We start from the raw sequence: 24,434 nt of genomic DNA, 5'->3' as shown, positions 1-24,434 counted from the left end.
CAGAACACTATACCTTCACAGAACACTATACCTTCCATAACTTTGGCCAGTTTAGAACGACAAGGTTCTGTTAACTCGATGTGCATGTCAGCTGAGTGACACCAACAGTTGTGTGTACACAGTTCAGTACACACTGTGTGTTTATTGATTCAGAAACACTGAACACATTGTAAAGCCCTCTGAGGCACATTTGTGATTTTGTGCTATTCAAAATAAATGGAATTTTATTTCCTGATTTTATTGTAGGTGTCCTCCTGGCTGATGGACAGCTTTGTGACGGTCTCTACTCCAGGATGCTTCCCACTGGAAAGCCTGGAGAAGCTGCTGTGAGGCGGCTTCATGCTGAAGGGTCACGTTGATCTCTATAGGTCAAAGACGCATGGATCAAATGAAAGGAATGCCACGAGAGCCACGAGCTCTGTCACATGAACCCCCCGACAATGATGCACAAACCACACACACACAGAGACACACACTTCCATCCACACACAGAGAGACACACACTTCCATCCACACAGCACTCACCGACATCCATATCAACACATATAAGTAAGTTTCAATAATACAAGATAAATGCATATACAGGGGAAATGACTCAATCTGGTGAACAATGGTCAACACTACAATTTTGAAGCTTACGCTGTGTGTTTGTGTAATAATATTTTATATTCATAGAATCTGATCACGCGCATGCACGCAAGCAACTCCGCATTCAGAGTGAGTGTGTGATGAAAAATAAACGGACTGTATTTGTGTGAACGTGTCCTAACACTCAGCCTCTCCACAGCCAATGCTAATCCTCTTTGAATGTTCTAAAGATCATTTTGACATGCTTTGCTTCTGGATAATACTCATAATACCTCATCCTGAGGATAAACGTATACATGCTGCAGGTACACGTGTAAATGAATAGATTGATAGAATCCCAGGCAGAAGCATGCTTTAGTGGCATGACGAGCTCAGATACTGTTTCCCACTGCAACAAGATGCTTGAAGTGAAGGCCTTGTGGGCAGATGTGCTCCACATCAGGCGATGCCAAGCACATTTGGCTCCCTGCAAGACAATTATGTAGAGTAAAGTCTTTTGGCATGTGACAACTGGCTGTTTTTCTTCTTTTTTGTGCACATTCTGCAGATGAATATAGTTTACCAAATTGGTTCAGAATAGGAGCCAAAAGCTGTGGTATAATTTTACGAAGAAGCTGCAAATAATGTCTACCAGTTGGTAAAGTGCAACGTCAGCAGGTCTCCCTGTCAGTCATGGCTGCATCGACTGGATCCTGGTCCATGCCTACTACTCATTATATGAATCACTTCTGTCATTCATTGAACATGTGTTGCCTTTAAGGCATTTCCAATTTCATTTTTGTTTAATTAAGGGTTGTTTATTACAAGACATAGTTATTTGCAATATGATTTTCCTGGGTTGATCACTTCCGGGTGGGACGTCCGGTTTAGCCACTTCCGGTTCCCCCGGTTTGAGTAACATTTGACAGTGGACATGCTCCAGAATCCGCTCTCATCCGCAGGAAGCATCGTAGAGGCAATGTCGTGAGTGCTGTAATGTATAAAGATGCAATGTGTATTTATATTTACTACTGTGAAATGTTATGTTAAGAATGTACACTGAATGTTTGATGCATGATGAGGGGAAAGAGTGACGGTAAACGGGTGAAACTTACTACATCTTCATTGATAGCGGTTTAACTGTTTAGGCTACAGTGCACCGCCAATCAGCATCAGTCATGCTACACACATTATGTGTGTGTGTATGTGTGTGTGTATATATATATATATATATATATATATATATATATAATATGTGTGTGTGTGTATATATGTGTGTGTGTATATCCGATGTGAACAGAGGATGATGTTGTACAGATTGTGAAGCCCTCTGAGGCAAATTTGATTTGAGAATTGAATTTATGTGTATCAAGGGCTGCCCGATGGTGAAGTGCTATTACCTCACAGCAAGAGAGGCCGGGTGCCGTTCCCTTGCTGGACGAGCCTCTGTGGAGTTTGCATGTTCTCCAGCTTCCTCCCTCCATCACAGACATGCAGCTCAGATTGAGTGATGCCTCTCAATGGCCCGTATGAGACTGAGTGAATGGTTGTCTGTGTCAGCCCTGTGATAGGTGACCTGTACAGGTGAGCCCTGCCGTCACCCAATGTCGCCGGGATCGGATCCAGCCCTTGAACAGGATAGGCGGTTAAAGAGAATGGATGTATGAAGTGCATCAGGGTGAGCAGTGACATACTGATTGATGACTTGAGGTTTGGTTTGCGGTGAAATGGATGTGAGGCGTGGAGGAGGTCTAGCAGTGGTGAGGGAAGCTAATGAGACAGGGACTGAAGCATGTAGGCCTTTGCTTGCTGGGTTTAGACGGAGCCTGCATGGTGGAGATCAGGTTGTTACTGAGACAGAGACATGGGGTACCAGAGGAAGTGTCCTGGTTGATGTTGCCTCCTCTGCTGAGGAATTGAACATCTTAAAAAAGGTAAACATGAATGTTTGCCATCAGCGTCAGTTCATATTGAGAACAAAAAGACACTGGGATGATGAGCAGAGTGTGTATTATACGTTGATGACTGAGTTCTGCTAGCAGCTAGCTAGCTTTCTGTTGATACAAGTCACTGACCAATCACAGCGCATGTTAGAGCTGACACCACCTCACAGGCGCTGCACATCAAAGAATACGGCCACATGTCAAACTAAAGATCTGATTGGTTGAAGACTATGACATCAAGACAACGTCCCTGTGTACTTTAATCTGCAAAGACCAGCTAGAAGCGCTCTGACAGAGGTGAAATCTGATTGGATAAGAGCTCTCCTTAAAACCAGTTGCACTAGAAGCAGCGCTGCAGGCTGAAGCAGAGCAACAGAGGAAGACAGTGAGAAAATAAGCTAATAGAGAATAATACTTATAATACATGTAGTGTATTTGTGAAAACAATTAAATTATAAAATAGCTATAACTTTGTGATTGTGTTTAGGACAGCAGAGAAGGCTTAGCACTGGTCTCTTGTGAGTAGCCCAACCTTATGAAAGAGTAAACTCTGTCTGACTCAGTCGCCCCGTTGACATCCGTCTACACACACACACACACACGATCCCTGCTCTTCACATATCAAGTCTGAGGGTTCTGGAAAGGTTTGGTATGCAACGGCTCCACCTGGTGGACGAATGGAATGCTGAGCAGGACGACTCAGCATGTGGAGCTTTGTGTCCAGAGGGTGAAACAGTGCAAGGGTTCACAGGGATGACACAAAAGTGATAGTTTCCACTTTCACTTTTGACCCATGTCTTTAATTATAAAGACAGACACAAGTTAATAATTGATGTATTGGCGTCACAAACATCATTCTTTCAATTCAAAGCTTCACGCACCAAAGCCATGGTGTCGTTATGATCACTGCCTGTTTTACATGTATTGTCCACTTGGTGGCGCAGTAGAGCAAATGAAGCTCCATGAAGCTTTGGCCCATGAGCGAACCGATTGGATGGAAAGCTTCAAAGCTTCAGGAAGCTTCATTTCTCCATCACTAGTGTTTGTATGAGATCAGGTCAGAATAAACTGTTAGTGATCTTCACGGTGACGAAGGGAACAACAGGAGGCTCATTGATGCGTTTAATGGAGCTCAGAGGAAGAAGAGACATCAGGCTGTAACACACAGAAAAATAACATTTTCATCCTGGTTTTGTTTTATCAGGTGAATCACTGACGCAAGGAAATATCTGACTTTTAAACATAAAACGCGTATTTTGATCCACAAATGGTGTATGAAGAGTGAAAAATCAAATACATTTCACAAGATGCTGAAGCTCCTCTCCACTCTGGCGATGACACTACGCAATACACACCCATTATGAAGACAGAACAGGTCTGAAAAGGTCACCTGATCTCAACCCAAGTGAGCTTTTCCTTTACTTCAGATAAAAGTGAAGCAAAAAGAGACACAAAGCAGCAGCTGAAGGAGGCGCAGGAAAGGAAACGCAGCACGTGGTGACGATGGTGAAGACTTCAGGCAATCATTGACGGCAAAGGATTGTCCTCCGAGTATTAACAACGGTCATTATATTGACTCACTCGTGACGATACAGTGCTTTGTCTCTGGTGGTCACCAGCTCGTTCAACACACACTCACATAGTCTGGTTGTGTGTGCGGGTCGGGACATCACAACCTGTTGGTACGTGTTGGCCGACCTCATTGGCGTTTATAGTCCACATGGAGGCTTTGTGATCCTCTACAGTCTGACATGGTGCAGTCCTTCAGAGCGGCTTCTTTAACTGCTACAGCAAGAAGAGCCTTTGTGGCTACAGAAGAACAATCTGTTCATGTTTCAGAAAGCTGTAAGAATGAGTCCTAAAACCTGGAACTGAGTCAGCATTGTTACATCCTGTTCCCTGTGTGAAGTAAGGTCAACACAAGCTGGAAGCATTTAAACACTTCCTTCTGATATAAAACAAGTCAGCAAAACGCTTTAAGAGTCTGAATGAGTTCATCACGAGTCCTCTAGCTTAGTGGAGGTCAGAACGTTCTTACTCTACATTTATTAGATTATGTCATGAACAGAATGCGTCCTGATCATACAGATTGTGTAAAACGTGTTATTGATGCGTTATCTGCCGTCAGCGGGGAGCCCGCCTCCTCCTGCCACTCACCCGGGTCCACAGGCTGCGAGCCGTCTGGGCGATGCTGCCCCTGTCGGGCAGCCGGAGGCTCCTCAGTGGCGCCCTGATGCACGCCAGCACGCCCGGCTCTGACGGCCGCCCCAGGTGCTCATGGGAAATGTGGTCAATTCTCCTCAGCTGTTTGCTGTAGTAGCTCCTCAGGTCACACAGCTCTTCAGCTGCAGTCTCAGAGATGACGGAGGCGTGTGATGGAGAGCTGGCGGCCGTGTCCTCACCGGCTACTGCGTCAGAACAGGGTTTCCTACCCACTCTCTGAGGGGTGGTGACTTTGCGTTTGGAACAAGCTTTAACAGGATGGGATGGTGTTTTGTGACAATCACCGTTATCTATAATGTTTATTTCAACGTCAACCTCAATTCCACGGTGAGGCGAGATGAAGATGCCTTCGCCCTCCTCTTCCTCTCCTGGTCGGTCCCTCAGCTGCTTCTGTACTCGGTCCGTCTGCTTCCTGGACTGGTTTCTCTGCTCCTTAAATACTTTCTGTCTGGGTTGTGGGTCAAAGGTCATATCACACTGCTCCTCCTGGGCTGATGTGTCCTGTAAGCGTGTGACAGCCGTGTGTCAGTGAACAGCAGAAACATACAACAACTATAGATACTTACTGTCCTTCTCTTTATGCAAGCAGACAGGGAGGAACAGAGAGTCTCCTCAGTGAGAACAAGGCAGTGATGTTAGTGAGTTAGTGGGAGCATGGACATCAGCACCACGGATCATGAGTAATAGGCTTGGGCGATAAATTATAAATTTGATTTCTGTTAGAATTTCAAAAGGAAAAGCAGTTTGAGCTGGTCCTGTTCCTCCCTGCGTCCACCAGAGGAACCAGAGCCCAGCATGGTTCCTGTGAGGAAACGACAAAGGACTGTTTGCAGATTGTTCCTGACGGTAACAATGACTCATGAAACACAAAGCAGCTCTGCTGTGCAGTGAGTCGTGTTGAGATGCTCAGAGTGGATCTCTGTTGACAGGCAGCATCTTTAGACAGCTGTAGACGACACATGGAGAACACACCCATTAACATGCACATCATTGTGCTTAGATTGTCACCAGGAACCCTGATCCAATCACATCGAATCATACAAAACAGTGCCAGTAATGTGTATCGCCCAAGCCTGCTGTTAGGAACGCTGAGATGACGTCATGCTTCATAATGTACAGTTAGAAAAGCATTAGATGACATGAACACAGATTCCTCCAGCACCCGAGACTCTGACCCCACAGGAGCTTCCAGTCCGAGTGTGGACGTGCCATGCGGACAGAAGCATAGTGAGCAGAGGAAAGATGAGGGACTGTACTTTGGCAGCTCGTCTTCTGGACTTAGGGGAGGTCTGTCTTCACTTTCTTGGACACAGAGGCGTCTCCACCACTCTGAACTGATCTCTTTCCCTCTTTGGCCTTTCCCTGGCCACGCACAGCCTTCACCTGCAGGTCATTAACAACAGTCTTTACCGGGGTCAGGGACCTCCATGGAGGTGGACGAGGGACACACACACACACACACACACACACACACACACACACACGATAAATGACAAAAGGTCCTGTGCGTTTCCCCACATCTCTGTCTTCTTCAGGAAGTTGTAACGTGACCTAGGCATGAAATGATTATGATGAAGACCATGACTTAAAGGTCTGGAAACAGGAAAGGGCTAGTAAGTGGACTTTGTTAAGCGTGAGCTTGAATCATTAATTTCTGTTGGATTCCTGAAAGGACGCTAGTCGTAACACTGTGACGATGATGAAGACGACAGTTAAAACGCCTCACACACGTGATCAGCTGTGAACATGAGACTCTCCATGTCGCTAGGAGTCATCTAGTGGTTCTTACAGATCCAACTAGGATTACAACAGTCAGGACTTACCTCCATGGACATCTAGAAGCCATTAGTAAAAGACACAACATGTTAACGTGACAAGGAGAAGAAACAACCATGAATACACAAACAGGAGCTGCTGAGTGAAAGAAACTATCCTTTATTCTCTGCATTTAACCATCCTCAGTGGGTAAGGAGCAGTGTGCTGCCGTGAGGCGCCCGGAGCAACAGGGGTTCAGTGCCTTGCTCAAGGACTGAGACATGAAGCTATGGGGGAAAGGGATGGAACCGTGAACCTTGTGGTTTCAGGACCTCTCTTCTCCATGAGCTCCAGCCGCCCCCTAGTGGAGCACTGAAGACAGTACACCACCCTAGTGGTCATTAGAATAATGAAGGAGATCTCAATTTAGTGATAACGGCTCAACTTACATATTGTCGACAATATGTCAACTGTCATGTGAGCCGTTTCATCTTTCATGTATTTGCAGTAGCAGGCTGTGACACTAGAGGTTGTTGAGCTGGAGGACAGTGGAGGGACGCTTGGCTTACAGTAACTCCATCACAGGGCTGAGGGAGTATTTCACACATATTTCCATCTGCACTCTGGCTACATGTAGTTGTTAAGCTTCTCACTGAGTTTTATTGTATTTACCATCTTGGTAACTAGTTGTTCTTTTATTTTGTGTTACCCAACCCTAAGCAAAGAGAGGCTAAAGCTCACTGACGTGTTTGAAGAACCACAGGACATAAAGGAGTGCTGTTTCACTGAGTAACTGGACTGCCAAGAGCGGAGAGAGACAACTGTGGAAAAGTTGAATTCTTTCATAAGTCCTCTATTTTGACAAAAGATGAACTCCAGAGGCGATAGATGCGTATGACGCCCTCCATCAGACGGAGTGGCACATGATCAGCTTTACTCACCACAGCGGCCTCCGCCCCAGGTGACGCCATCTTCATGCTGAGTGTGTGAGTCTGGCTCTTCAGCAGAGGAGCTTTGCGGCCCAGCTTCATGTAGAAGTAGGTGGTGTAGGGAGTGAAGCTGAAATCCTCTCTGAAGTCACCACACAGAATGACATGCCAATGTCAGACACAGCCTCAACCTGTTCCCCTCACAATAGATCCAGTAGGAGCCCCACTACCACCTCAGCTATGTGAACTGTCCCTGGGTTGTGAACATGGCTCAGGTTAGTCCTGTAAACATGACAGCAGAGAGGGTCCTGACTGTCCAGAGGAATGCCACCTCAAACTACCAGCCTCCACGTGCTCTCCATGTCTACAGAGCCTGCCGTCTGAGGCTACTATACATTACCTTACCTTACAGGTTAAGGAACAAAAGGTCAACCCGTGTTGGTCTGAACATGGTTGTGTTTGCTTCACGGTGTATTTAAAGTACTGTGAACGCGTTACTTTCCGTTTCTTTGATTGTAGAAACGGATTCCAGTCACACCTGCTCCCTACCCTCTACCTCTTAACCCCTGCTCCCTACCCTCTACCTCTTAACCCATGCTCCCTACCCTTCACCTGCTAGTGAACTGTATATCTTTGACACATGTCAAACATAACAATAATAATAATAATAATAATAATAATAATAATAATAAACACAGTATCTGTGATGTTATGGTCTGTGCCAACGTAAAAACTATCATGCGGTGGCACGTGTGTGTAAATGTGACCGGACGGAGCATCTCTAGGATCTACTGGTCAGCACGGTGATAATGTTCATACTGCTTTACTTTCTATACCCTTTATACCTTCCAGCCCTTATTCATGGTTGGTGTGTGTATATCTATCTATCTATCTATCTATCTATCTATCTGTCTATCTGTCTATCTATCTATCTATCTAGACAGAAGCAAGAGAAGATGACGAGTCACCTGAGGTATCCCTGCATCAGCAGCATCACCAGCACAGCTTCGGCCTGCAGCCGACACAGGGTGGTGGTCTGGGTCGTCTTCCGGTGCTTGGCCGGGCCTTTGCCCATCCACGCCTCCACCAGCTTCAGAGGAGTCAGCTTCTCATCCGCTGACGCCGCCAGCTCCAGAATTTGGACCACCTGCTTGGCATGCTGGGTAACGTCCACGGTGGTGTAGTCTGGAGAGATGAAAAGGTCAGGTTGGCTTTCCACATCCCGAAAGAACCCATAACCAATTAAAACACATCACGCGCACCTTTGGCATGGCGGCAAGCGTCACACATCTGGTTGCATCCCTCATCGTCCCACACCTCGTCAAAATGAACCGCCATGAGGGAGCGCCGACACCTTCACACAGAAAACACCAGTCAGTCCGAAGCGTACGCCGTCCTCTGCCACCGCGTGCCGCACGGAGGAGCCGCTACCTGTCCACATTCTGGCAGTACTCCACTAACTGCAGCAGCTTCTTCTGACCGACGTTCTCCATCACCACCATGGTGCTGATCCTGAAGATGTCAGAGAAGCCGAAGTAGAGGATGCAGTCTGCTGGACGGTCGTCTCGACCTGGAGATCCACAGACGGGTGTTTACTGAGCGGCACCAGTACACAGCAGCACTCTGATAGGAGGGGAGCGGCGTCTACCTGCACGTCCACTCTCTTGGTAGAAGTTCTCGATGGACTTACTGATGGTGTGGTGGATGACAAACCTGACGTCGGGCTTGTCGATGCCCATACCAAACGCCACTGTGGCGACCACCACCTGAAGGACAACACAATGGCAGCCGCACACACAGCTCTTATCTTTTGTAGGGATGCACAGTATCAGAAAAACACCAATGTATACTGTGATATGAAGAATACTAGACTTTGTACCAGTGGCGGGCCGTGCATTTCCTATCTAGGCCTGCTGTCTCTGGCATCGTATACATAAATACGTGCATGGCGGGATGCTGTTCGGCGCGCACCCCTTATGCTGCGTTCACACCAGCAAGAATGAGGCAAAAAACGGAGAACACGGAGGTAATGTGCCGGCACTGGGGAGAGTATCCGTGTTTCAGGTAAATACTGGAACAGTAGTGGTCTACCTAGTCTGCAGGTCACTATTGGAGAAGTCATGGGAGAAATGTGCATCAAGCAGCAAGAACGCCCTGCGATGTGAGCACTGATGATGCTGAAAGGATATTTGGTGCAGCCCAAGTCCGTTCTTCTCTTAAGCTCCTGCATGTTCTTTAAACAGAAATGACCCATGTGTATGTTGAACAGAAACTATTATCCAATTCATTGATTAGTTGATCAACAGAAACAATTATTTAAGAAAGCTTAAATGCTGTTTCTACCTCCTCCAGTATGAAGATGTGAATCATTTGAAACTCTTTGGGTTTTGGACTGTTGCTCAGACTAAACAGAATTTGTTTGGAACATTTTTTATTATAAATATTCTAAAATAAAATGTAAAAAGTCAGATTTGGGTCATAATCTATTGCGTAGAGGTTCCTACACTGTGTGCAGGCTGCTGAAACGGATACAGCACTGGGATCAGATCCAGTCACCGTAAACCAAAGAATAAACTAATCTCAATCTTTCCCCCCTGGACACCGGTCGGCGTATCACACCCAGATACCTGGATCTTGTTGGAGGTCCATTTGCGGTGAACGCGAGACTTATCGCCGGCCTCCATGTGAGAGTAGTAGGGGAAGGCCAGGATGTCCTCCTTCTGGAGCGCAGAGGACACCGACTCTGCATCCTTCTGAGAGAACACATACACGATGCCTGTGAACAGCAGGGGACACCAGTGTGACTGCTCTGTGAAAACACACACACACACACACACACACATTGCTGTAGTACCTGACTGATCCTTGTATCTGGTCTTGATCAGAGAGGCAATGTCACTGATTGATGCATCGTGGTTGGAATCTTTCATACGAACCTGAGAAACAAGCAGACCGTTAGTGTCACAGTCTGTCAAGGGGTCGAGGTCTCAAGAGGGTGAATATGCAGAAACACCGGGAGCTCTTTCATGTTCTGTGAGCAGATGCAAGGCAGTAAGATGATGTCTTAGGTCTGACAGGTGTGTTAGCAGTGAAAGAGCACAGAGAGCATGTGAAGAGGCATGGTGTGTGTTTGTGTAGGAAGCAGGTGTGTCTGTGCAGCTGCCATGGTTACCACCTCGTAGTAGAGGTTGGTCCGGTTGAAGGACGATGACAGTGTGATTGGCTGCGGCACACACAGGATCTTCTCACAGTCCTTCAGGACGCTGCTGGTTGCTGTGGCTGTGAGTCCCAGCAGGGGCACGTTGGGGAACTGCCTCTTCAGGATGCCCAGCAGTTTATAATCTGCACACGCGCACACACACACACGCACACGCACGCACACGCACGCACACGCGCACACACACACACGCACACGCACGCACACGCACGCACACGCGCACACACACACACACACACACACACACACACACACACACACACACACACACACGCGCACACACACACACACACCTTCATGAACCTTGAACACTGGCCTCGTGTTGACGTGAGCGGTGGTGCCGTGCCGTGCTCACCTGGTCTGAAGTCATGACCCCACTGGCTGCAGCAGTGCACCTCGTCCACGGCGATGCGGCTCAGCAGGTCTGCGTTGTGAGCTTTCTCCAGACGGGACATGAGCAGCTTGCTCTTGGCGATCCTCTCCGGGGTCACGTACAGCAGCTTGAATGGGGAGTTGGGGTCCGTCATGCCAGCCATGACGCTCTTGGCATGCTCCTACAATGGTTTTACACATTTATTTATTTTATCACACCGTGAACACTGACATTTCACACCAAAACATGAATCGTATCCATACAAATGTAAATACGTTTAGAAAATTGTTTTCTAACCATTTTGATAAACTACAACAATGTGTGTTGGTGAGTTCCGCTCATGTGTAATTTAAGGGATTCATCTTCAATAGAGGAGTTACTCAGTCATTGTATTCTACTCGTTCTGTACGAGGAGATCAACAGACTGAAAGCTGAGCTGGAGGAAACACATCAGCAGAGCACGGTTGCCATGGTTACCTTGCTGCTGGACGCATTCAGCAGGACTGCTGGCACGTGGATGGACTTCAGGTGCATGATCTGGTCCTCCATCAGGGACACCAGGGGACTGACCACCAGAGTAAAGCCTGACGAGAGCACGGGGGACAATTACAGCGAGGTCAGGTCCAACAGTTTGATGCTTTGTCTGCTGAAGCACTTTGTAGCTGTTAAAGGTGCTATGTAAATAAAGTTAATATGATGTGTGTGTCATATACCCTTGGAGCAGACTGCAGGCAGCTGGTAGCAGAGGCTCTTCCCTCTTCCTGTGGGCATCACCAGGAACAGGTCTCGGCCAGACAGGGTCAGGTTGATGGCCCTCAGCTGCAGAGGTCTGAAGGTGGAGAGCTGGAACGAGTCCTTCAGGTGCTGCTGCACCTCTCTGGACCACGGGAAATCTACCCAACACCACGAGGACAACACGTCAAGCTTCAGCCTTAGTGACTCGAGCAGTTTCCTCATATGAACTCCGGACACACAACACATGCTGCCATGTGTCACGGCAAAATGTATCTGACTGTTGAGTCTTTTTAAGCCCGCCCATCCGCCCATCCATCCAGTGGAAAGAGTGGGCTCCACAGGAACATGTGGCTTCAGGCCGTGGAAAGAACAACCGGATACTGGATCCCTGGATCTTGCGTTTGTTCTACATTGTTGTTGGCTTCTTCGTGTAAATGAACCTCCTGCTTCAGCCTCGGGCGATTGTATTCTTGCGGTTTTGCCACATGGTACAAATGGTAAATGGACTGTACATGTACAGATCTGTTCTAGTCTTCTGCGCTTCAACACTACATGTCCCTTATGACACACAGGACAGGGCTACCATACAAGGTGATGTGGAGTAGTGTGTGTGGAGTACCTGTGCCGTCATAGAGCTGCATCTCCTGCTTGCTCAGCACCGGGTGAGCTGCAGGTGACTTGGAGGATGCCGGCTGTGCGTCGTCACAGGCTTCCTCCAGCCGCTGCAGCAGCGCATCTTTACGAGCCGTCAGCTCCGTCTGCTTCTGCAGGAGGTCTGCGATCTGCAGCTCCACCAGCTCCAGCTCCGCCTCCACCGAGTCCAGCTCCGCCTGCACATCTGGACAGGAGGGAACCGTTAGACCAACGGCTCCGAGCAGCTATGGCGTTGACACGGACACGCGAGTGGAGATGAGGGAGTCGCAAAGGATGTGAAACTATTTCACTTTTGATTTTCCTGTTGTATTGAAAAACATATCAAACTTCATAATGAGTACATGTTCCTCTGAGTCATAACCCACACATTTGATCCAGGAATCCAGTATAGTGTATAGTGACGTCATCTCATACATCCTGAGGTCACCTGACCACAGCATGCATACACGACTCCCATATGAGGCCGACTTCAGATTATAAATAATAAATATAACAACAATATTTTCTCATCCCTTCCGCTCACAGACTGGAGAGACGTGATCAGGGTTCATACACATTCTGACCAATGGTTTCATGAATTTTCCATGACTTTAAACCAAATGTCCATGACCAAACATTTAGTGAAGTCTGGGTGTAAACAGTAAAAAGTGAGTAAATGTAGTATTTAAACTAACAATGAGAATACAAAGCATACAGTAAACCTTAAATGACACAAATGAATGAGACAATAGTTTGATTAAAAGAATAAACATTTATATAGAAGCCTGTATGTATGCCTGCTTATATTTTGAGTCTTTCTTTTAAAAGCATGTTAATCATTTCAAACTCAGCGTAAATGAACGTCATGAACATAACACATTTACATGACTTTTATTAAACTTTGGGGATTTAATTTTTTTTCCAAGACTTTTCCAGGCCTTGAAATAACCATTTTAAAGCTCCATGACTTCTCCAGGTGTTCCATGACGTAAGAACCCTGCATGAAGACGCGGTCGCATTACAAGCTGCTGTTTGTTTAAGAACTGGCTCATTAGTGGATGCTCTATGCTACAACTGTTGAACGAAGGCAAACATGCAGCACCAGTGTAGTCGGACACAAATGCTGTCTGCGTTTTGGCCAATAGCTTTTAGTGTAGAGTGAGTAAGACGACAAACAAGGTGCAGTGTGTGTGAGCTCTGAGCTCTGGTGTGTCTGAACTACACTTGAATGTGTAGCAAAAGTCACAACAAGTCATCAACGTTTGTTGCGACGTTTAACTCAAACCCACAAGTTGACCCTGTGGTGGAGCTGGAAGAAGTCATCAGGATCCATCATTTAGGAACGTGAATGTGGAGCAAACTGAGTGTCAATCAGCTCCATGGACGATGGCACGAGTCACAGAATGAGTGAACAAGGTTTGACCAGCTGGTGGCGCTAGAGGGAAGGTCAGTAAGATCGGTCCTCTGATCAGTCCTCTGAGCACCTCTGTTCCAAATGGCATAGCCCAACAGTTAGATATTTCAATAAAAGCCCAAACGGTCAATCTGCTGGTGGCCCGAGGAGTCACTAATTCCTCAAATGCATCTCGAGGAGCGAGGATGGAGGATAGAGGAGGAGGAGCTATGAGCGAGGATAGAGGAGGAGGAGCTATGAGCGAGGATAGAGGAGGAGGAGCTATGAGCGAGGATAGAGGAGGAGGAGCTATGAGCGAGGATAGAGGAGGAGGAGCTATGAGCGAGGATAGAGGAGGAGGAGCTATGAGCGAGGATGGAGGATAGAGAAGGAGGAGCTATAAGCAAGGATGGAGGATAGCGGAGAGGAGCTATGAGCGAGGAGACCCTGATCTTCATCTGTTGATCACCAGAAACAAACAAAAGAGTGACACACAGCTGGAAGCCTCTCAAACCACAACAGGACTCGACACATGTAACTATTCCTTTAGTCATCGTTGTGGTTATTTAAGAAGATCTGACTGTGCCGTTACAGCTGACATTGACGGCGTCGCCACTAAGTGTAGCCTCCACCCTCAGATGAACACTGCTGACTCCGACGCCATGTTGAGAGCCGTTGAGAGGCAATGCTCCCATTCTCAGATCTGGCAACTTCAAAATAACGACCCCGAGGCAATGATTTCTCATTTGTTAAGGGCATGTTGTCATTAATCCTAATAATGATAATGGTAGTATTTTAAAAATGTCATTTTGGAGCATTACTGGAAGCTGTCATGCTGGCACTGGTTCTGACAGACTGCACTCAGCCCTGAATGAATCCAGAAGAGTGTTCCTAGCAGCAGGAGTCTCACTGCAGCTCTCCTGCTGGTGTGAGACACCTGGTGATGTGAGACAGCAGGGCTCACACCTGCAGGCTAATGACCTCATTCCTCCCAGAGTCCCTGCAGAGCGGAGTGCAGTCAGTCCCACTGGATCCACCTCCTCTCTTACAATAACTATGTGGGAGAATCACAGCACACTGGTGGACGGTTACACCTGGACTCTGATGAGGTTTAGTGTCGTGCTGATCTTATTAACACCTCTGAGTTGGGAGGAACAGACCTACCATTACTTCTGCCAGCGCTGTCCATTTCTCTCACACTGACACTCTGGGAGAGGAGCCAGTCTCCAGAGACGTGGTTACGATCACCTGTGAGACAGAAATGAGGGTTCAGTGACATGCTCTTCCCTTCCCCAAAGAACTGGTGTTTCTAACGGAGTGGTGCAGATGAGATCTCACACTGGTCTGACTACACGTCACCTTGCGCTTTAGTGTGCGAAGCCTACTTTTACTTTCTTTAGGTGGTATACATGCAGTCATTTGACTCATTGTTTCAGTACTGGAACATGAATATGTTCTCCCATAAAGACGCAGTGGAGCCAGGATGAAGCTACGTGTAGATACCGTTACTTGTAGATAAAGCTACAGGATGAAGCTACGTGTAGATAAAGCTGCAGGATGAAGCTACGTGTAGATAAAGCTACAGGATGAAGCTACGTGTAGATAAAGCTACAGGATGAAGCTACGTGTAGATAAAGCTACAGGATGAAGCTACGTGTAGATAAAGCTACAGGATGAAGCTACGTGTAGATAAAGCTACAGGATGAAGCTACGTGTAGATAAAGCTACAGGACGAAGCTACGTGTAGATAAAGCTACGTGTAGACAAAGCTAAAGGATGAAGCTACTTGTAGATAAAGCTACAGGATGAAGCTACTTGTAGATAAAGCTACAGGGTAATGTATGTGTTAAATACCGTTGCCCTCTTCTCCAGCTACCTCGATCAAGCTTCGCTCCTTTCACATGTCCCACTGTGTAGTGTTGCTAAGAGCTCTGGGACAAGACTTTGCAATGCATGAAATACAAACAAACCCCCAGCCTCCTGACGGCTGATCATCTCCAGGTTGCTATAACAGTCAAACCGCGCCGGTAATACAGGGTAGAATTTAGCCCTCCGTTCGGCCTTCCAGGCGGCCTAGCGATGCCGCTTCCTGGTGCAGGATTGTCACACTTTTAAACAAGGCTCGTTTTTTTAATGTATTTAATGAATAACACGTATTACATCTCTGCTTGATGTATAACCCAGAAGGTACCAACTCAAAGCAAGAATATCCTGTAACTCAAGTCCACATCAGCATTGCCTGATAAAGTAAAAGCAGGGTAAATTTAGTCCAAAATATATTGCGCTGCATTCAAGATACATGCGTAGTGGGAATTTACAACCTTTCGCGATGCGTCGTCTTCAGTATATTTTCTAGTCATGTAATGTAATAGGTGCGTGTTATATCAACAGTAGATATAATATACTGAGCAGATGCTAAGGTTATTTATTACAGTGGAGCAGCGAACGTTATGAAGAACTAAGGTTTAGGTAAAGCGGCCATGTTGAATGCGACCCGGTGCTATTCCGGAAGCTGACATGACGGGAACGTGTGTTTCCGGAAGACGTGGCTGTTGCAGTGACAGCTGTCATCCAAATTATTCTTAGAGGTGTATTGAATGCTACTTTAGTGTTTATTGTTTGTATTCCATCTTCACAGTTCATTCGGCGTCGAGATGATTTCGCTCACGGACTCCCAAAGTAAGCTCCGCACCGGCTCCTCTGGAGCTGCTCTCTGACAGGCTCCATCTGCTGCAGCAGTTGCTAAACTAGCTAGTAGTTAGCATTCAGTGCTAGGAAACTTAGCTTTGTATCTTCTATGGCGTGTCATAAGTTAACCCGCGGCCCAAATAGCCAACCCTGCTAGCTGTGTGCCCCCTGGAGGCCCCTGGTCTGACCGTAGCTCCAGATAGAGAGGAGGTACAGGAGCTGCAGGGAGGCTACTGTTTGAGTTTCACTGTGGTGCACTACTGTGTCACTCAATTTAAAATAACGAACCAATCCTTTTAAGTGTGAATATAGTCGTTAACAAGTAAGTCATGCAGATCGTGATCTGGAGGAAGAAGTTACGTTTCCATCACACCTCTGAGATGAGATCACATAGCAATGCACATCTCTGTCACAGTTAAACGTACCGTGTGTGTGTGTGTGTGTGTGTGTGTGTGTGTGTGTGTGTGTGTGTGTGTGTGTGTGTGTGTGTGTGTCCTGCAGAGATCGGGATGGGGTTAACAGGCTTCGGCGTGTTTTTCCTCTTCTTCGGAATGATCCTGTTCTTTGACAAAGCACTCCTAGCTATTGGAAACGTGAGTGTGAACTGAACTGTTATTATACGTGATGCTGAGAAACATACTGGTGAAACTTTCTCCTCTCCTTATCCGCTGGTGCGGATGCTGATATTCAATTACATTTATTTTGTATAGCCCAAACAAATTATCTTCAGAGGGCTTTACAGTCTGTACACATAGACATCCTCTGTCCCGGGACCTCACATCGGATCAGGAACAACTCCCCAAAACCTTTAACAGGGAGAAAAAAGTAAGAAACCTTCAGGAGAGCAACAGAGGAGGATCCTCTATCAGGATGGACAGAAGCAATAGATGTCATGTGACCAGAATGAACGTAACAGAGTTACAGCACATTACATGAATATGACAGAATTATTCATATAATGAGTAGTAGGCATGATGAAAGGGTTACAACTACCAAAGATAATAACAGCAACAGTGGATAATAAGTGTAATGATAATACAAGCAGTATTGGTATTGTTAATACTAATAGCAATGCAACTAATAATAATAATAATAATAATAATAATGATGATGATGATGATGATGAGGAGACAGGAGGCAGGAGGTAGCACCCAAGAGGTAGGAGGTAGGAGGCAGGAGGCAGGACCCAGGACCCAGGAGGCAGGAGGTATGACCCCGGAGGCAGGACCCAGGAGGCAGGAGGCAGGAGGCAGGACCCAGGAGGCAGGACCCAGGAGGCAGGACCCAGGAGGCAGGAGGCAGGACGCAGGACGCAGGAGTTAGGATCCAGGACCCAGGAGGCAGGAGGTATGACCCCGGAGGCAGGACCCAGGAGGCAGGAGGCAGGAGGCAGGACCCAGGAGGCAGGACCCAGGAGGCAGGACCCAGGAGGCAGGACCCAGGAGGCAGGAGGCAGGACGCAGGACGCAGGACCCAGGAGGCAGGAGGCAGGAGGCAGGACGCAGGACCCAGGAGGCAGGACCCAGGAGGCAGGACCCAGGATGCAGGATGCAGGATGCAGGAGGCAGGACCCAGGACCCAGGACCCAGGACCGGCTCCAGACACAGCCACGCTCCATGTAAACCTGTGTGGAGAGAAAGCACAAAGACTCTGCAGTAGAAGTAGAGTAGTGAAGTGCATTGATGAGACATGACTTCATACAGAAGGAGATGCGTTCTAGTTCAAGATCATCAGAGAAAACCTTTCATTGATCTGACAGTTCTTATGTATCTACAGTGCTTTCTTGATCTACTCTGTCATTAACGTGGAGAGCCTTCCTCTGCTTTTCACAAAGGTTAAAAGGCTAAAAGAAACATAAGTCCGTACCAGACTGACTTGGCTCACTAGAAACAGACTTCTGTGTCTGTTGGGCCTTTAAACCTCCGGCATGAGCAGCATGAGGATGGCTGGTAGAAATGGGGGCTCTCATTGGCTATAATCTATGTTTTCTTTTCTCCGTGCCATGTAAACCAGGATGCCTTTCATCTCCACAGCCCACTTTGTAATGCAGACTTCTGTTTAACTTTAAAGTCTGCAAGCCAAAACAGAGATCACATGACATCACTATGACATCATCAGTCTGTCAGACTTCACAAAGAGAGTTTTAGTAGTAGTAGGTTAGATGTGCATGTAGTGTCTTTCATGTTATTGTTTCTTATACACGTTATCTCTTGAGGGTTACTACTATAACATAACCAAGACATAAAAACAATTATATTGATATTTTGTTAATAATACACATGATAAATGCTTTACCCAAGATGCAGCTGAAAAAGAGACTAAAATAAACTCTTCAGTCAACTTGAAGGAAGAGGTGGACCAAGTACTAATACTAATTCTGGACCCGTCTCATGCTGGACCAGTCTAATATGGACCAGTCTAATATGGACCAGTCTAATATGGACCAGTCTAATGCTGGACCAGTCTAATATGGACCAGTCTAATATGGACCAGTCTAACATGGACCCCCCTCCCCCTGTAGATCCTGTTTGTGGCTGGCCTGGCTTTCGTCATCGGGCTGGAGAGGACCTTCCGCTTCTTCTTCCAGAAGCACAAGATGAAGGCCACCAGCTTCTTCCTGGGGGGCGTGTTGGTGGTTCTGATTGGCTGGCCCATCATCGGGGTGGTGCTGGAGGTCTACGGCTTCTTCCTCTTGTTCAGGTAAGAGGAACCAAAGGAGGCCTGGAGACATGAGAGGTGTGGATGGGTGAGGGCATGCAGCTCATCACTGGTGGTGAAAGCAGTGTCAGTGGGTTGTTCCCTCCTCAGGCCAACAGTGGGAGTGTGAAGTTGAGTCCAGCCTTCAGGTCCTAAGAGACTGTTCTCAACCTTTTTTAAGAGATGTACCCCCTAACCAGCTCTGACACATTCTGGTGAAAAAAGATGTAATACACAGCGCTGTGCCAGCAGGGTCTGATTTAATATAGAATATATAACATTCAGTTTATGAACTTAAACTTGTATTTTATTAAATATTTATTACATAAAAAAAAAAAATGTAAAGGCTTTTTGAATGCATGCTAATTTTAAATATATATTTTTTAATCTCACGTCACGTCATTATTTATCTTGACTAACTCCCCCTCTCCGTCCCTCTCATCCCATCAGGGGTTTCTTCCCAGTGGTGGTGGGCTTCATCAGAAGAATACCCGTCCTCGGCTCCATCCTGAACCTGTCCTTCATCAGTGCAGTATGTATTACCCAGCAGCCGTGCTTTGTTCACACACAGCACGGCTCTTTCTGGTTTATTAATCACCACAGATGACCAAACTGCTCCGGTCCAATGACAGTTCAGCTCCTGCACATCACAGCTGCTGTAATACAACAATGCTGCCTGTACATGTAGTTTAGATTCATTCAAGGGACTCAATCGATGGATGTCGGGTCACCTGGGCTCCACACTGTTGTAGCACAATTAGCTTTGAGGCTAATGGACATGCTGATGTGTGGGAGGCTTCGTTGTGAGGTGAATGTCTCTCTCTGTGTTTCTTATTGAAGCCTTCGTAAGGCTCTGAGGACAGTCAGCATCGTGGTCAGTCACTGCCGATTTCCCCTCGCATGCTAACATATTAATACGCTTTGCAATATTACGAAAACAAGTAGCTCATGATAGAAGGGAAATGACTTGGGGAGCTGGTTTTTAATCTTCATTTATTCATTTGGCTTGAAAGGCACACACCACAGGCAAACCAAGAGTCAATTACAGTGAAGTTCTAGTCATGTTGCATTGAAATCAAATGTAGTATTCATCTGTGTGTCCTCAAAATATAGGTACTGCTGGAAGTTTGATGGTATAGAGACGGTGATCTACTTTAGAACATTAGTCTCTGTGAAGAAGCTCATACAGCCTCTAGTGCTGCAACAAAGCTTATATTCTACCGTTGCCTTGGCCAGGTCTCCTTTCAAAGAGCGTCTTGACTTCATTTTGACTTTCCTGGTTGAGTAGAACACTATTCTGGATGGGGCACAAAGTGACCTGTATTTGTGTAGCTCTGTCCATACAGGTCAGTGCACTGCAAAGTGCTTCACAGGTGACTGACTAGCTAAAAGTGAGACAGAACAAGTGAGCTCCATCAAAACAACAGACAATCAACAATTTAAGAATCTGAGACCAAGACAATCAAATGATAAAAATGTAATCAAATACAATTAAAAGCTACAATAACAGTTGTAGTCAAGCATGAAATATAAAACAGAGATCGGTCAAATAACAATGAAATAGAATATAACATCTTAAATTCTATAAGATATGTGAATAGATCATTTCAAACCGTTCTTCATCAGAGGCTGAATGGGGAGGTTTTAGTCTTCTTGCAGCTCTCAGATCCTCAGGCTGTTCCAGCGGCTCAGAGCATATTAGTTTAAAAGTCCCTCATCAAAGGTTTCAGTCCTGTTCAGCTCCTACGCTGTAAGCATGTGAGACGTGTGTGTCAGTGCCAGACCATAAACAGTGAGCATGCAGCCACTGTAAGGACTTCTCTTCTTCTGGTCCCGCTCAGCAGCAGCGCTCTGAATCAGCTGGTTTAGAGCTTTCTGCTAGACCAGAATGCAATGTTCTCCTGCATTATAGTAGTCCAGAGAAACGGTTGCACTTTTGCAATATTTGTAGGTGATGAAACGCAGATTTAGTGACATACCCCAAACACACCGTGAAGTTCAGATCTTAGACACGGACCCAGGTTTCTTCTGGTTGTCTTGGGGTTCGTCCTAGGAGTTTTATTTTGCATCCAGTTTCTCTCTGAGATGTAGAACCTCAGTACAGTGTCAGTTTGATCCTGGCTGTAAAACATGTTGTAACATCCAAACATTCACATGTAAAACACATTGAAGGGGAATCAATTGGTCCAGAGTCCTCAGGAGACGCTGCCATGTAAAGATGTGTGTCATCTGCATACTATGCAAAGAGACCACGTGTCTCCTGATGACATCACCGAGGGGTAACTTATAGAGTGTCCCTGAAAGCGATCCTTGGGGAACCCCCGAGTTAGTGTGGAGGTTTTAAAGGCCATCATCGATTGAAACAAAGAACAACCTGTTAGAGAGGAAACAGGAACACCAGTTCTGTCCAGTATGGTCCCTCAGTCTATTGGCAGTAGTATAGTCATCAAGTACTTTCACTAGGGCTGTCCAGAGAAGTAAGAGTATTCAAATCAAAACATCAAACTACTTTTTTAATAAGATAACATTGTCTTAACAGCAGTCAATAATACTGTTCAGCTGGCAGCAAAGTTACACAACAGACTAGCGCTAGTCGGCTGGCCTTGTACACTGTAAACACACCAGAGGATCCACAGGCTTTCTTCATCTCTTGGTCCGGCCCCTCGACAGATAAACACCCTAATAAACACAATATGGGATTAATTTATCCTTTCTAAGAATGAAGAAACAATCATAAAAGACAGAGAGAATATCATAATATATATATATATATATATATATATATATATATGTATATGTATACACACACACCCTTATACTATATATATCATGACAAAACCATTTGTAAATTGGTAATAACAGTACAAGTAGCAATGCCTCAATGATTGTGTTTGTCCTGTTCACCTGTGGTCTGTCCCTTTTTAAGTCGTGCATGCTTTCCATTATAAACTGCTTCTGGGTAGTAAACAGGTGTGTGTGTGTGTGTGTCCGTGTGTGTGTGTCTGTGTGTGTGTCCGTGTGTGTTCTCATGCTGATCCACCAGAGAGAAGCAACCCGTTGACATGAACACGCTCTCTTTCTTCCCCTCCAGTACGTGGACCGCGTGGGCGAGAGCAACACCATGGTATAACAGCGGCTGTTGCCCAGAGGCTTTCTGAGTACAGCAGGTTTTCTAAAGCAACACCACAGCCGCTGCGGTTCTACGTTCAGATTCCTCCCCCTCCAGCGGCAGAGGCTGCTCTGTCTGCCGTTGCTCTGGCCAGTGCTACCAATCACAGGTTCACCAGAGCGTCGCACCACCAGTCTGTTACTCCAGGACGGCCTTCCTAAGGTCACTACAATAAATAGTACAATGCTATTGATCCCGTCACCGCTGAGTGCATCTGGCACGAACATGGAGGATGCAGGACTCTGATGCTCTGTGGAACAGACTACTGACCCTCCACACGGAGGAGAAGTGGACCGACAGCTTGCCATGTTGCCACATTTCTGTGCCTGTGCTTCGACTTCATTTGGACAAAAGCTTTTAGGTCCAACAGTTTGTGTCTTTGCAGATTGTCAGCTATTTGAATACCAAGTGCCATTGTAATATTTCCCCTTTGTTTCGTGTCATTTCTGTTTACAGTTGGCTTAATAGTACTTAAGTATGAATCATCTTGTGAATGATCTGGGCTTTATTTCATGAATAGTGAGGGACTACGGGACCATACTAGTATGTGTTACTATTGTTATTAAGATGTTAATAATATTAATAATGTTATTAAGACTCCCACCAGAACAACATGGCATGTGTATGGTGCAGTTCATTGTAACGCTAACGGTCACACAAGCTAGCTGGTTGCTAACTGTCAGTAGCAAGGTAGCTCATACTGAAGGTTGAGTTCATTCCAGAAACACATGTGTGCCATGGAGTCCTGTTGATGACAGCACAGTATAACACAGTTATAGTTATAGTCTTTTAAGCATAGTTCTGGCTTATTTTAACTTAGGTCTTATGAAAGCCAAAACTATGAAAATGAGGCCAACTGGTAGTAGAGTTATGCCATAATGGACTTAAGCATGTAGACTACTGGTATGGTCCTGGTTTCTCACTTGAAGAATCCGATGGGTGGTTTAGAGCAGTCCATGAAGTCTGTAAAGAGATGAAGTTACACTGAAGCAGCTGCACCTTCCTCCAGAGCTTTTCTATTGAAGGAGCATTTGTTTCACCTCCAGTCCTCTCCTCTGTAATTTGGTGAATGAATGTCTTAAACTGTCTCTTGACCTTTAAATTATAAAATATTTTCTTTCTTTCTCTGTGGGAGAACATTCTTCTGTATGACAGACATCAGCGCCACAACCAGGAACTGAATAAATGAACTCAACTGTGGGTTTGTGCTCAGAGTTAGTATCCTGTGAGATGACCATGTTTCACTGTATGGCACTTTTGTAAATATATTATGGAAGTTAGCTTTGTGTCTGCCGTACATCTTTTTTTCTGGCCATTTATTCCTGTCTTGTCATTGACTCTCTGCATACACTAAATATGATGTTTCAACATCCATATATACAGTTGTATCAAGCAGTAGGACCTTAAAGGAACTGTTCCAAGATTTACAGTTGATGATGTGAGCTAATCCATCACTTTTGTGCGAGATACAGATGATAGAATAGAACCTGGATATGAATGTACAGAATACAGGGCACACATGATGGGAATCCTCACAAACCAGGACATGATAGAACTCATTTAGAAGAATGCAGAGTGTCCTTTATGTGACCTCTGCTAATGCAGAGGTCACATGTCATGCCCCTCTGTGTATAGGACTAATACAGTGTAGAGTTCTCCTGAAGCTTTAGCATGAGTCCAGGCAGGAAGACTTTGGCATTTCAGGCTTATAGTTTATTTCTCATACATCTGACATTCACTCCTTTCACATCTAGCTCGTATTCTCCTGATGTCATAGTTTAGAGCTGTCAATCATGATATCAGATTCAATTCAGTTTATTTTACATAGCCCAACATCAAATCTGTACACATAACATCCTGTCCCAGGACCTCACATCGGATCAGGAAAAACTCAGAAAAACATTAAAAACCCTTTCACAGGGAAAACAGGAAGAACCTTCAGGAGAGCAACAGAGGAGGATCCCTCTCCCCGGATGGACAGAAGCAATAGATGTCATGTGACCAGAATGAACAACGTAACAGAGTTACAACACATTACATGAATATGAGTAGTATACGCATGGAGTTTGATCCAGATAACCAGGATCCATGAAGCAGAAGGAGAGGTGGTCT

At 45.9% G+C, this 24,434-nt stretch overlaps 2 protein-coding genes across 2 annotated transcripts; one reads left to right on the top strand and one right to left on the bottom strand.

The window, feature by feature from the left end:
* Positions 1–4,525: 4,525 nt before the first annotated feature.
* On the bottom strand, positions 4,526–14,463 carry recql (RecQ helicase-like; the record flags this gene model as incomplete). Its single annotated transcript, XM_079236024.1, has 14 exons — positions 4,526–5,234; positions 7,433–7,559; positions 8,386–8,602; positions 8,680–8,771; positions 8,849–8,987; positions 9,066–9,183; positions 10,045–10,193; positions 10,272–10,353; positions 10,593–10,759; positions 10,990–11,188; positions 11,485–11,591; positions 11,721–11,900; positions 12,362–12,620; positions 14,350–14,463. The coding sequence occupies 14 exons, from the start codon at positions 14,461–14,463 to the stop codon at positions 4,635–4,637; spliced, it is 2,550 nt and encodes an 849-aa protein (XP_079092150.1). The 3' UTR covers positions 4,526–4,634.
* Positions 14,464–16,422: 1,959 nt separating this feature from the next.
* golt1ba (golgi transport 1Ba) lies at positions 16,423–23,536 on the top strand (the record flags this gene model as incomplete). Its single annotated transcript, XM_079236141.1, has 5 exons — positions 16,423–16,447; positions 16,958–17,049; positions 18,978–19,156; positions 19,604–19,685; positions 22,245–23,536. 5 exons carry the CDS (start codon positions 16,423–16,425, stop codon positions 22,281–22,283), a joined length of 417 nt encoding a protein of 138 aa, XP_079092267.1. The 3' UTR covers positions 22,284–23,536.
* Between the last annotated feature and the right edge of the window lie 898 nt (positions 23,537–24,434).

Source organism: Taurulus bubalis (assembly GCF_910589615.1).
Source record: "Taurulus bubalis genome assembly, chromosome: 20".
Classification (NCBI taxonomy): Eukaryota; Metazoa; Chordata; class Actinopteri; order Perciformes; family Cottidae; genus Taurulus; species Taurulus bubalis.
This window is presented reverse-complemented; position numbering and strand designations above follow the sequence as displayed.